The sequence below is a fragment of the Sinocyclocheilus rhinocerous genome, unplaced genomic scaffold, assembly GCF_001515625.1.
Source record: "Sinocyclocheilus rhinocerous isolate Xijiao unplaced genomic scaffold, SAMN03320098_v1.1 scaffold184, whole genome shotgun sequence".
In the NCBI taxonomy this organism is placed as follows: domain Eukaryota; kingdom Metazoa; phylum Chordata; class Actinopteri; order Cypriniformes; family Cyprinidae; genus Sinocyclocheilus; species Sinocyclocheilus rhinocerous.
This window is the reverse complement of record NW_015659717.1, coordinates 119,248-132,834: the sequence shown is the minus strand read 5'-3', so window position 1 is coordinate 132,834 and position 13,587 is coordinate 119,248. Positions and strand designations below refer to the sequence as shown.

The 13,587-nt window shown below is 36.2% G+C and overlaps 1 protein-coding gene across 1 annotated transcript in view; it reads left to right on the top strand.

Annotated features, from left to right (window-relative positions):
- The window catches only part of LOC107724178 (sodium/potassium-transporting ATPase subunit beta-1-interacting protein 3-like), a 58,445-nt gene that overhangs the window by 16,274 nt on the left and 28,584 nt on the right, over window positions 1-13,587 (top strand). The window contains exons 3-4 of the mRNA XM_016532986.1: window positions 3,818-3,898; window positions 10,175-10,372. Coding sequence (XP_016388472.1) covers window positions 3,818-3,898; window positions 10,175-10,372 — 279 coding nt within the window. The remainder of the gene's footprint in view (window positions 1-3,817; window positions 3,899-10,174; window positions 10,373-13,587) is intronic.

Below are 13,587 nucleotides of genomic sequence, written 5' to 3'. Positions count from 1 at the left end.
TTGCCTTTCCTGCCTTTCCGATAGAACATGTATATACCTTGTTCTTTTATTAAGCAAACTAAATAGCCTTATCTTATTTAAAAAAAAAAAAGGGGGTTACACTTTATTTTGATAGTCCACTTTAGACATTCTATTAGCAGTAAGTAACTTTGCAACTACATGTCAACTAGCAGTTAGTCGAGTATTAGTAGACTGTCTGCTTAACACTTAAGACTATCTTCTAACACTTTCTTTGTCAACTTATTCTACTAACCCTAAACCTACCCTAACAGTCTACTCTGAGAGTTAGTAGACATGTAGTTGCAAATTAATGATAATTAGTTGACATGTAGTTGACATGTAGTTACAAAGTTACTTATAGTTAATAGAATGTCTAAAGTGGACTATCGAAATAAAGTGTAACCTTCGTCTCTACGTTACATGGTCGCGCTCTCTGCATCACGCACAGCGGAGTTCCGCCCACGCACGCACGCACGCACACACACACACACACACACACAAGTGAGCGCACTCCCACTCCCACTCCCACTACTATTTGTAAATATTAAGCGGCCTTTCAAATAATTAGACATGCTAAAACAGAATTTGGTTACAATAAAACATAAGGTTGGAAAAAATAAAACATTTCATAGGGCCCTAAACATGTAATATTTGTTAAACTTTTAATAAATTGATGTTAAATTGTTAAAGTTTCATGATTTTAATTAATTAGACATGCTTTTTGACTAATAAAATTTAATTTAACCATTAAAAAGGAGTCCAGAAAAAAAAGACTAATTCTGCTTCACAGCAGCTTAAAATTACCCCAGTCACCATATAATGCTGATTTGACATGTGAATCATGCTGTCTGAGGTGCATCGTTTCCCTTCAAGACATTCATCTTCTGAGAGAGAGACATATTAAATCCTGAGTCTTGCTGACCTGCTTGTATTTTTTTTAGTCATAAATGGATACGGTGTCCTGTTAAACAAACAGCCAGTTTTAAAAGTGAAACACAACTTGACCTGTCCCTTAAATTTGAGAAAAAAAGTATCATTTACAGTAATGGAAGTCAATGGGTTAACTGAATCTTAGAGTTTATGAACAGAAATATGAAGCTCATATTGTTGTTAAAGCACTTACATTAAATTATATAGTTTAAAGGGGTCCTATTATGTTCTTTTACAAAGTCTTGATTTTGTTTTGGGGGTGTACTAGAACAGGCTCTCATACTAGGTTCTTCGAAAAATTATTACAACATTATTGAAACATTATTTTTCACATATTTTACATTTTCTCAAACAGCAACATTACAGACTAACTAAAGTTGAAAAAGTGAAAAAGCATAATAGCACCCTTTTAAAAGTTAATTATTTGATCGGTAAAGGTTTCAGTTCATCTTTGTTTTCATCTTTGTGAGTGGATCTTAATTTCTTAATTTCAGTTTGCCTCTTGTAAACTTTTGCAACTTTGCTTCATTTTCAACTTTGTGAGAAACTCAGTTAACCTGTCCAAAATAGAAAAATCCTCAAACAAAGTAGTCTTCTGATCTTTGTATATCTGTGGAGGAAATCCCAGTGGAGGGCGTTTTGAAAACAGTCTTCTGCAGTTTGGAGAAAATTGCTCTATAAAGTCGTCTCAAGCTGGTCTTCTGTAAGGCACTGACAGGAAACCTGAGATCCATTTTTACTATGCAGCATAGACTTCTGTATTCTCTTTCAACTCCCCATGAGAACGATCTGCTTCGTGCTATTGACAAAAATTAACGCTCATTTCTTTTTCCCTTTCTGGGAGTTTATATACCAGCCGGCTCAGGTTGGAGCGCTAATTCAGATGAGCATTTCAATGGGATTTATAGGTTCGTAAAATCCTAATTGATTGTGTTTGTGTGTGGTAAACAACAGTACAAACGACTAGGAAGAGACCATTCAAATGAGATGTTCTGCTATAAAAAGAAGATAAAATCAGAACAAAGAAAGATACAAATCTGGAGATGAACGATAAGAGCCTGTGTAAAAGAAATGTGCTTTTCTCGAGACTGAGCCCTAAATCCAAACAAGCTCACTGCGGATGTTTTCAAGCATCTACTCGACTTCTGTTTCCCATATACAACAGCTCTGATGTTACTGCTACTGGAACGGCTTGAGTTTGAACTTGTTCTAGATGGGTAGTTGCCAGCTGTCCCTTGAATAAAAGTTGTCCAATGTGGTAGTACAGTGGTACAGTGATAGTATCAGGTGGTAATACCATGGTACTTTAATATATACTATGGTACACTCTTAAAAATAAAGGTGCTTCACGATGCCATAGAAAAACCTTTTTTTGTTTAAATGGTTCCATAAAGAACCTTTAACATCTGAAGAACCTTTCTGTTTCACAAAAGGCTCTTTGTGGTGAAAGAAGGTTCTTCAGATTATAAAAAGGTAAAAAAGAGATGGTTCTTTAAAGAACCTTTGACTGAATGGTCCTTTGTGGAACCAAAATTGGTTCTTCTATGGCATCGCTGTGAAGAACCTTTTAAGCACCTTTATTTTTAAGAGTGTCCTGAATGGTTTTACTGAAATAATGTGATGTGATATGAATATTTTGTCATTTATTCTTCTGTGGAGCACAAAAAAAGAGATGAAAATGTTTTGTTTATACTATGAAAGTCAATGGGGTCCAAAATAGGGCTGCACGATAAATCGCATGCGATATTTAACGTGCATCTTGTCAGTAAAGCCAGTTCTTTAATCAGCGGTAAATCTCCATCACGTGCGTGCTTTCACATGGAGCAGCATTGCACGCACGTGATGGAGATTTACCGCTGATTACAGAATGGCTTTACTGACAAGATGCGCGTTAAATATCGCATGCAATTTATCGTGCAGCCCTAGTCCAAAAGTTGTTTTAGATCTCTTTCATTGTATGAACAAAAAGCAGAAACAAAGAAAGTCATATAGGTTTGTAATGACATGATGGTGAGTAAATAATAACAAAATTTCAAATTTTCAGTCAACGATCTCTTTAAGGCTGTATGTTATGTATCGTAACATACAGTATAAGAAAAAAATCCATAGAAAAATGGATAATGTCCTGGCAGAAAATTACTTTTTCTGTCAAGTTTATAGGCATTTCCTTCAACCCTAAAACACAACAAATTCAAAATACAGGTAAAATACCTGAGAAAAATCTATATAGTTTTTTTCCCCCCACATTAACAAAGTGCATTTGTATCATATTTTTTACAGAAGTTTCTTATACTGTGGCCACATTAGCATAAGGCTGTATGTTATGTATCGTAACATACAGTATAAGAAAAAAATCCATAGAAAAATGGATAATGTCCTGGCAGAAAATTACTTTTTCTGTCAAGTTTATAGGCATTTCCTTCAACCCTAAAACACAACAAATTCAAAATACAGGTAAAATACCTGAGAAAAATCTATATAGTTTTTTCCCCCCACATTAACAAAATGCATTTGTATCATATTTTTTACAGAAGTTTCTTATACTGTGGCCACATTAGCGATATTTCATTGAAATTTAGGGGACAAACTAAATACATTGTCAATAGTGTAAAGATGTAAAAAGTACAGCTCACACAGAAGTCACTTTCCAACAAATCAGCTTTCAGGTTGGTCAGCGCTGCAAATTCATGTGATCAACTTGAACATGAGCGAAGTCTGCTTTGGGACATTTTCACAAAATTGCCAAATGTGCAGATTCCTATTGAAATGGGTGGATTTTGCCCGTGAAGTTTCATCGCGCAACAGTAAATGTGACCATACCAGTGTAGCCTATGTTTGAATGTTGGAATGAATTGTTGGAGTAATGAATTGTCCATCTTTTTGACAGTATACTGTGTGGACAGCGCTGTGGGTGGCCTGGAATGTCTTTATCATCTGCTTCTACCTGGAGGTTGGAGGTCTATCAAAGGTAAGAGAGATTCCCGCCTAAAGTTACACATGGGTCAGCCGTCAGTGTTTAAGAGTACGAGGCATTTTTAATGACCCTGTTTTACATCTAAATGGGGCAGTTTATGATGTTTTAACAGACTGTTTAAAACATTGTTTAGAAGTGCCAGAGCTTTGTGTCTTACACTTAAGTTTGCATTGAACACACCAGAAACTGGCACATAAAACAACAGGGCTTCTTTGTAGAGGAAATGAATTCAGATGAAAGCCTTTTGGAAAGCAGAAGTTGTGTTATCCCCAACCCATCCCATGATACACTTCTGTCTACATGTGCTGACAGGTCATGGACTCAAACACTCAGCCCCTAGTGTGTTAGTACAGTGAGAAACAAGCTGGATGTATAATTGACACATTCTCCTCTCTCTGTGTGTGCTTGTTTATGACTCCTGCTTGGCCAGTTTCCTGGACTCAGATTTCTTGTTCCCACAATGAAAAGCTCTTATCCGCTTTCAGAAGGTGGAGTGAGATTGCACAAGAACATCTTAAAGTCTGCATGCAGATGCATGAGGAGTAAATCTGGTACATGTATAATATAATGAGCTGCTTTTCCACAATTGTTGCAGCTGCATGGGACAAATGACTCATTTTATCCCAGGACAACGGAAAAATTTGTCCAAAAAAACATACAGAATTCATACTTAGGAAATATTGGGTTTGGGTGACCATGATTTTATCAAGCAGAACATGTTCCTGGATCAACATACAGTACTCTTTTTTTTCTTCTTTTTTTTCCCTGGAACTAACCAATCAGATTTCAGGGGTTACAGTTAAGTTAGGACTAAGTTTGGGGTCTGAACATAATTTAATTTCCCTCTCATTTTAAGAAATGATAATAGTTGTGGTTGGGAATAGGGTTAGGATAATGTTTTGTTTGACAGGAATGTTGTTCCAGGTCCAACAAAAGAGGTTAATTACATCCTCCTCAGTAAAGAAAGTAAGAATGTTCTGCGTACCTGTTTAGAGGATGTTTCTTTACCGGTTTTGCTTCAAAATCCAGATTTTGGACATCAAGTGGAGAGGCAACACAGTATCAAAATTGTTTACAATACAAAATTCTTAATCCAGCAAGGAAGCGTTAAATTGATCAAAAGTGATCATGAAGACATTGCAATGTTACAGAAGATTTCTGTTTCAAATAAATGCTCTTATTTTAATTTATTTAACGTTTAAATGATTAAGAAATGTTAAAATGATTTCTGAAGGATCATGCGGCACCAAAGACTGGAGTAATGATGCTGAAAATTCAGCTTTGCATCACAGAAATAAATTACATATTAAAATATATTCATATAGAAAAGAGTTGTTTTTAATTGCAGTAATATTTCACAATATTGCTGTTTTCACTGTATTTATGATCAAATAACTGCAACCTTGATGAACACGAGACTTCTTTCAAAAACATTAAAAAATCTTACCAAATCCAAACTTTTAAACAGTAGTTTATTCATTTGTTTCTTATATATCTTACTTTGAAAAATCTCAACAGGCTTTTTCTTATAGTTTGAGAGCTTGGTGTCTTAGTGTCTCTTGAATTTCAGTGGCCTCAATGGCTCAGCAGCCAATAATTCATCCCACAAAACATAATGCGTTCAGCACAATCCACCCTTATATTTGTATCAGCTGTATTTAATGTTGTTTGATTCATGTATTTATTTGAATCTTTTTAGCTTTGTTCTTTGCTCATAAGAGAGTTGTGTAATTGGACTCATGGCCTTGGACGTTAACAACAAAAGATATGGGAAGTATTTTCTGCGCTTATTTATTAATTTATTTTATGCTTATGTGCTCAGTCACATTTTATGCTACCTTGATTTTTGTGGGGGGTTTTTTGTCTTTCATCCTCATCCTCTTCTTCCTCTGTCTCACACAGTCATGCTCCGTCACTCCCTCCCTTTTCTTTACTGTGCTGTCACAGGTGGGACACCCTTCCCCCAAACCCCCCCTCACCATAAAGTCAATGCATGAATATTCATGAGCTGATTCAGACAGATCTGCTGTCCAGAAAGCAGCAAGTTTGCGCATTGATCCTTTATTTTTAGTCTCTGTGTGTTTATATGTGCGTGTGTGTGTGTGTCCTCCTGCTGTCCATATGTAGCGGTGAGGGAGCGCTGTGTGTCCATCTGTCAGGTTAATGCCTGAGTCCGACCCTCTGCCACCTGCTCCCCATTATTCAGCCTTTTTCATGCAACCCCTGCATTAACACGGCCCACCACAAGCCTCAATGAAACACCTCAAAATATGTATATTGAGTATATAGCTCACTGATGTCTCTACTGTCATACAGCAAATGACACGCCATATGATAATATCATGCTGCACTGAGGACCCCCTACTGTAAGACTGATTATGATTAGAATGAGTCTGAATGAAACAGTCTGACATTAGATTCTATGTATCTGTCTGTCTGTCTGTCTGTCTCTCTGTCTGCCGTCTCGCAGTGTTTATCAAATCTGCCTATCTGTTTGTCTTGTAATGTTGATCATATCTGTCTATCTGTCCGTCAGTCCGTCAATGTGTTTATAGTGTCTGTTTGTCTGTCTCTCTCTCACACAGTGTTTATCATGTTTTTCTGTCTGTCTCAGTGTGTTTATCATGTCTATCTATCTGTCTGTCTTGCAGTGTTAATCGTGTGTCTGTTGTATTGCAGTGTTTATCATATGGTTCTCATGATGATAGTGATAAATGGTCTATGTCAGTGTCTCACAATGTTTGTCATGTCTGTCTGTCTCTCATTGTCTGTCTTACAGTGTTCATCATATCTGTCTGTCTGTCTGTCTTGCAGTGTTTATCATGTGGTTCACATAAACTGTCTTTGTCAATGTCTCACAATGTTTATCATGTAGGTCTGTCTATCTTGTGGTGTTTATCATGTCTTTCTGTCTCATAGTGTTTCTGTCTGTCTCTCTTTATTTTTATCTGTCTGTCTCGCAGTGTTTGTCTGTTTCTAGTGTTTGTCTGTCTGTCTCATGTTTTGTTTATCATGTTTGTTTGTTTGTCTTGCATTGTTTATCATACCTGTCTGTCTCCCAGTGTTTATAATTTCTGTCTGTCTCCCAGTGTTTATCATGTATGTCTCTTGCATAGTTTATTATGTCTGTCTGTCTCCCAGTGTTTATAATGCCTGTCTGTCTTACAGTGTTTATCATGTCTATTTCAGTGTTTATCATGTCTTTCTGTCTCCCAGTGTTTATTATGCCTGTCTTTCTTACAGTGTTGATCATGTCTGTCAGTCTCCCAGTGTTTATCATGTCTGTCTGTCTTGCATTGTTTGTCATGTCTGTCAGTCTCCCAGTATTTATCATGTCTGTCTGTCTTGCATTGTTTATCATGTCCGTCTGTCTTCCAGTTAATCGTGTCTGTCTGTCTGTCTGTTTGTCTCGCAGTGTTTATCATGTGATTCACATGATAAACTGTCTGTCAGTGTCTCACAATATTTATCATGTCTGTCTCTCTTGCCATGTTTGTCTGTCTGTCTCTCTGTCTTTCTCTTTGTTTATCTGTCTGTCTCGCAGTGTTTATTATGTCTGTCTGTCTCTCATTGTCTATCTGTCTGGTAGTGTTTATTATGTCTGTCTGTCTCTCATTGTCTATCTGTCTGGTAGTGTTTATTATGCCTGTCTGTTTTAAATTATATTTATCATGTCTGTCTGTCTCACAATGTGTTTATTAGGTCTGTTTGTCTCTCTGTCTCACGATGTTTATCACGTCTGTCTCTCTTAGTCTCGCAATATGTTTATTATATCTGTCTGCCTGTCTGTCTGTCTGTCTCGCAATATTTGTTATACTGTATCTGTCTATCTGTCTGTCTCTCAATGGGTAGGGGTATTTAAATAACTATTCATTGTAGTTCCACTTGCTTGAATTACAATTCTGCTTCATGTTTGCTATATAAATTCAAATTTATTTTAGGAATTGAACTGTAATTTAGTGTAATTTAAACATTCTCAATTCAATTCTGAATGCTGCAGTGTGCTGGTATCCATGAAATGCAGGCAAAATATGTGAAATGAGGCAGTGCATCCATGTTGCTGTTTAACTGATCGCACTGTCAGTATGATAGTGTCCACCTATGATATTCAAACACTGAAGAGGAAAGGCATATTAAGTGCTTGGTCACTTTATGAAACACGCTCTCTCGCTCTCTCTCTCTCTCTGTCTGCTTGATTGAGGTGTTTTGGTGGGGTTGTCCTCTCATGCATGGCCGCAGGCTGTGACTGTCAGTCTCACACTGTGGCTATGATTAAATACGGGACAGGACGGTCTGTATCGACCCCCTCTCTGAACACGCAAACACACGCTCTTCTCAGTGACATATAGTGACGTGTATAATGCTAATGCCTGCCGATGATGAAGGGGACAAACGCCTCTGTGTCTCCATTAGCCAGAAAGAGGTCAAGGACGAGTTCCTCTCTAATAAGCATAGGAAAGTCCATACGTTTCAGTGACATATAGTGTATAATGCTAATGCCTGCCGATGATGAAGGGGACAAACGCCTCTGTGTCTCCATTAGCCAGAAAGAGGTCAAGGACGAGTTCCTCTCTAATAAGCATAGGAAAAGTCCATAAGTTTTCATTTTGACAAGTGTCATTCATCTCATACAGCCTGAGAACTGTGTGGATTGACAGAATCCATTACATCTGATGTACACGTATCCGTGAGCGTATGAGGAACATTTGCAAAACAGACACATAACTTTGAGGTGACACTTGTATTTCACTGCACTTTCACACATGCAGCGTTCAGGTTAAGGACTGTGTGAACAGACGCAAACATGATTATTCCCTTTATTTGCAGTAATATGTGAACTGGGAGTCAGAAATTTTTATTTTAAATGGAAAGAAATGTTGTAAGATAGTATTCCTGAACAAGCTGTTGCACAAAATGATAATAGGGCTGGGCCATATAGCTAGTAATATTGTCAGCACTTTTATGATATTTGATATATTTCCTGATATTTATGTACTTGCTCTAAAATGCCTTTAAAGTGTTTGTTCCTTTATTTTTCTTTCCAAAATTTTATTTTCTATTTTGTCCACACGTGCATTATAGCCTGTTAGATACTATCTATATATTTATGTTTTTATATATATTTTTATATTTATATATTTTATTTAATATATTTTAACATACTGGTAAAAAATGTATAGCCTGAATGCACTGTAAGTCGCTTTGGATAAAAGCGTCTGCTAAATGCATAAATTATTATTTTTTAATTATTTTTAAATATATGTAGATATTTACATACATACATACGCACACACTCTATTGATTAATATTTATTTAAAAACTAATTAAACTCTATTAGTTACAAAATTAATGTTTTTCTTGTGCATCACAGAACCAAACAGCATTTTAAAACATATTACAATAGAAAACAATAATTTTTGAGAAGAAATTGTAAAAAAATGTCTTAATATTAAAAACCAGAATATTGTAAAATATTACAATTTAGTAATGTCACACTATTACTGTTATTACTGTATTTTTATCAGATAACTGCAGGCTTGATGAGCATAAGAGACTTCTCTCAAAAAAACGTAATTATTCCAAACTTTTTTTTATTCAATAATATATTGTTTTTAAAACGATTTATGTGATTTATTTGATATAATTTATTGTATTTATATAGACCAGTAAAAAAGGCATATAATAATAAATACATATAAATGTGATCTACTGACATGGTTTTAATGAAACTTAAGTGCTAAATAAAAATGTTTATGTTTATCATCATAAAATATGTTTAAATCATCACAAAATTCACAATGTTGGTTAAATTTACATTGCCAAAAATACACTGTCATAAATTGCCTGGCCCTAACTGCTAGTAGATAATGTGAGAGATTATAATGTGAGAGATTTAACAACATAATGGAGATAGTGTGTGTATAAAATATGTAACCACAGAAAACAATTGCTTGTGTGAATAACTAATGCATAACACACCACAATTTTACCTAATTTATCAGTTTTCATGTGTAAAATCGGTCATAAATATGACCACAACAAATAAACACTGAACGCATATTAAAAGCGATAGTGTGCTTCTTCCATCTTTTGTATGTATACGTGTCTTTCCTCCCTCTCTCATGTCTATGGAACAGATTATTTGTCAGCTCCGTGTTCAATTATGCATGCATGCTTTACAGCGCACAGCCTCTCTGTCACTCACTCCCTCATCCTTTATATTGACATGTGGCTGAGGCTGATGACAGCTCCTCCTCTCTGTTGTTTTAGGACAGCGACCTCTTGACCTTTAACATGTCGGCACACCACTCCTGGTGGAGCGAGCACGGGCCAGGCTGTGTCCGAAGAGAGATCCCTGCCAGCGGAAACCGTAGCGCAGACACACAGTCCTATATATCCATCATGGGCTGCCTGCTGGAGTACCAGTACATTGAAGTCCTGCACAGCGGCTTCCAAATCCTTATCTCTGTAAGTCACTCACTCCAAACACATACACACACACAAACAAATATGCCTTGTCATGCAGAAAAGCTAAAACACTCAATAAGTGTTCCTTCAATAGTCCAAAAGCCCTGTTTTTACTCTAGTTTATGGTCTTCACGCACTATATTTAGACTTACTATATGTGTATGCCTGCTACATAGCATAACTAAAAGCGTCCCATAATGCATGTTTTTTCCAGACACGCTTCCATCCTAATGGTGCCTTTTCATTACTGTAGGAAATCATTGGCTGTCTCTCTACACTTAACCAGTCCTTTAAAGCCACAGCAGACTAAAGTATAGCCTGCACACACCGTACATGTGTAAAACGTCCCTGCCTGAGTCCTGAAGCCCTGCTGTTGTGCTGAAGTGGCCCCTTGAGTTGAGGTCTGGCGCGGCTCCAGGGTTAGTTGGGTAAACTCAATGGATTATAATCAGTAGGCAGCAAGCAGAAAGACTGTGAGCTCATTTTCTGAAAAGGGATTTGTTTTATTGACTTAAATGCGCTGTAGACAATGGCCTCCAAAAGTATTTGGACTTGGCCACACTTATAATTTCTGAATGTTATTGCATTAGATACAAAAACCAAAATATTAAACCAAGTGGCATCTGCAAACACCAGTGCAATATATAATATAATATACAATATTAGGGCCAAATCGAATAATCGATTGTCAAATCGATTAATCGTGATTAATTAATATATATCACATATATATTTCTTAAATATATACATGTGTGTGTATTTATATATTAGTATACACAGTACACACACATTATGTAAACACAAACGTTTATTTTGGATGTGATTAATCGCGATTAATCGATTTGACAGCCCCATAACACATAGCATAGCATAACATAGCATAGCATAGCATAGCATAACACAACACAACACATAACGCAACACATAACGCAACACATAACGCAACATAACACATAACATAACACATAACATAACACATAACATAACATAACATCATATAACAACATAACACCATTTAAAAGGTTGGGGGTCCATTGTTTTAAGAAATTAATAATTTTTTCAGCAAAGAGACATTAAATTGATCAAAAGTGACAGTAAAGACATGTATGTTTTTACAAAAGGTTTGTATTTCAAATAAATGTGAGCCAAACTGGTTCAGTGTAGGTTAGGAGTGTTGGAAGCTTATTCAGGGTGATGATTATCTGCTCATGCTCAAACAATGAACTGATAACTTCACGGTGAGAGTTGAACAAAGTGGCCTGCAGGAAGTGGGAGCTTAAACACACTCCAGTCAAGTTCCTACAGGCTTCTTCAATGGGAATGCAGAGATTAGTGAGAGGGAATCAGATCTTTATCTCCAGTGCCCAAAGTACTCAGCTTGTGGTCTTGTCACCATAGTTTGAAAATGAAGTACTAAAATGCTCAGACAAATGAGTGTGTGTATTTATATATACATAATAAATATACACAGTACACACACACATATATTATATAAACAAAAACTTTTATTTTACACTAACTAACTAACTAAATAAATATATTTGGGAGAAATATGGCTGGTGTTGGTGGGCAACATTGGGAGAGAGAGGTTTGTCACTTGTGACAAATTGTTTTGTTGCTCAGGATTGAGAGGGCAAACGATAGAGCAAGCGAGTCGGGCCAGATGCTTCATAAACATTTCTGAGATGTGTGTGTGTGTGTGTGTATCTTCAGACTTTAAACTAGGTCACTATCAAAAAGACTTCTGCTGTAGTGAATAGTCACGTTCTCATGCTTCTGAGCACTTCGTCACAGGAGGACAGTCAGAGAGTAGAGCAGGACACACACCTGAGACGACAAGTGAACAACTGAAAGAGTCATTAGCAGAGCTTCATGTAAATCCCTCCCTCTATGACAACTGAGAGGTGTGTATGTGAGAGCACCATCTGCTTTCCTCATTAGTGTAACTCAGAGGGAGCTACCTGTGCGGAGAACTCATAAACATCGCCCTTCAGATGAGACCCGTTCTTCTGTTGTTCATTCTTCAGCATCCATCTTCTTTCTGGGATTACACTTTTAGCTCTCAATGACTGATTTCATTTTTTTTTTTACCACTTTGGTCTGCCGTGATTACTTTTCTTTAAATATCTGTGCACAAATGCAGTTATGTATGAGGACTAGTTTGGCATGATGATTATATTATATTATATTATATTATATTATATTATATTATAAATTTTTTCTATTTAATTTTGATTAAAAAATTAACAAATTAATGCTCCAAAGTTTGGTAATGGGATTGCAAAATTAAATAAAATTAAAATAAATTAATATAATATTTTAGTTTGACCTATAATATTTAGTTTGACCTCCTGAGGTTGACAGTCAACATATTTTAAGCACCTTCTTTCACTCACCATTTTTCAAAGAAGAAAAACAGTACTGCTGTCATAACTAGTATGCGTCTCAGTTTTCACTTTTCTGTACTTTTTCCGTTAGTTTTATCAGCACAAGTGGGTGGATGAGTTCACTTTCACTTTGTCTCTTGCTGTTTTCCCACTTTTTTTCTCATCTGACATCTCTTCCTCTCATATCTCAGTTGCTTCTCTGTTCAGTAAAACACTGAAGTCAAGATAAGGCAGTTTCAGCTTCAGACAGAGAAGAATATCTTTTCAGGATGGTATGGGAATTCATCACTTCCTTTCCCATCATGCTCTCTGCCCCAGGGAGCGACAATAGATGGCTGTAAATTCAAGGAACTTTTTACCCGAAATTCAATCCACACTGAAAATCTACTAGATATCCAAAAACTTTTTTGTTGTTGTTGCAAAGTTTAGTATTGCATTGAGGCCACAAAGTAAAACAGGTGTGGCATCATTTCAAAAGAAAACTGTCCAAAACTTTTCAAACTATTTTCTTTCAATTGACATTTATGAATTTAAATCACTAAAACTATTACTAATTACTGCTACTACTACTATTAATAATAATAATAAATAATAAATTGTTCTCTAGGTATTGGCATGAGATGCAAACATTAAAAATGCAAAAATTTTTAAATATTAAGAAATATGCAGTTTAAAAATGTATTTTTCCTGGGTGGATTCCTGCTCATTTTCCTTCAGCACCCAAACACGCTTTTAAAAAACGGTCACGTTCAAACTCTGCAGCGTTTTCACAAATTCAGCTTGTTTTACGCCCATCCAGACTGTTGCTGAGTTCACGTCTGAGAACAT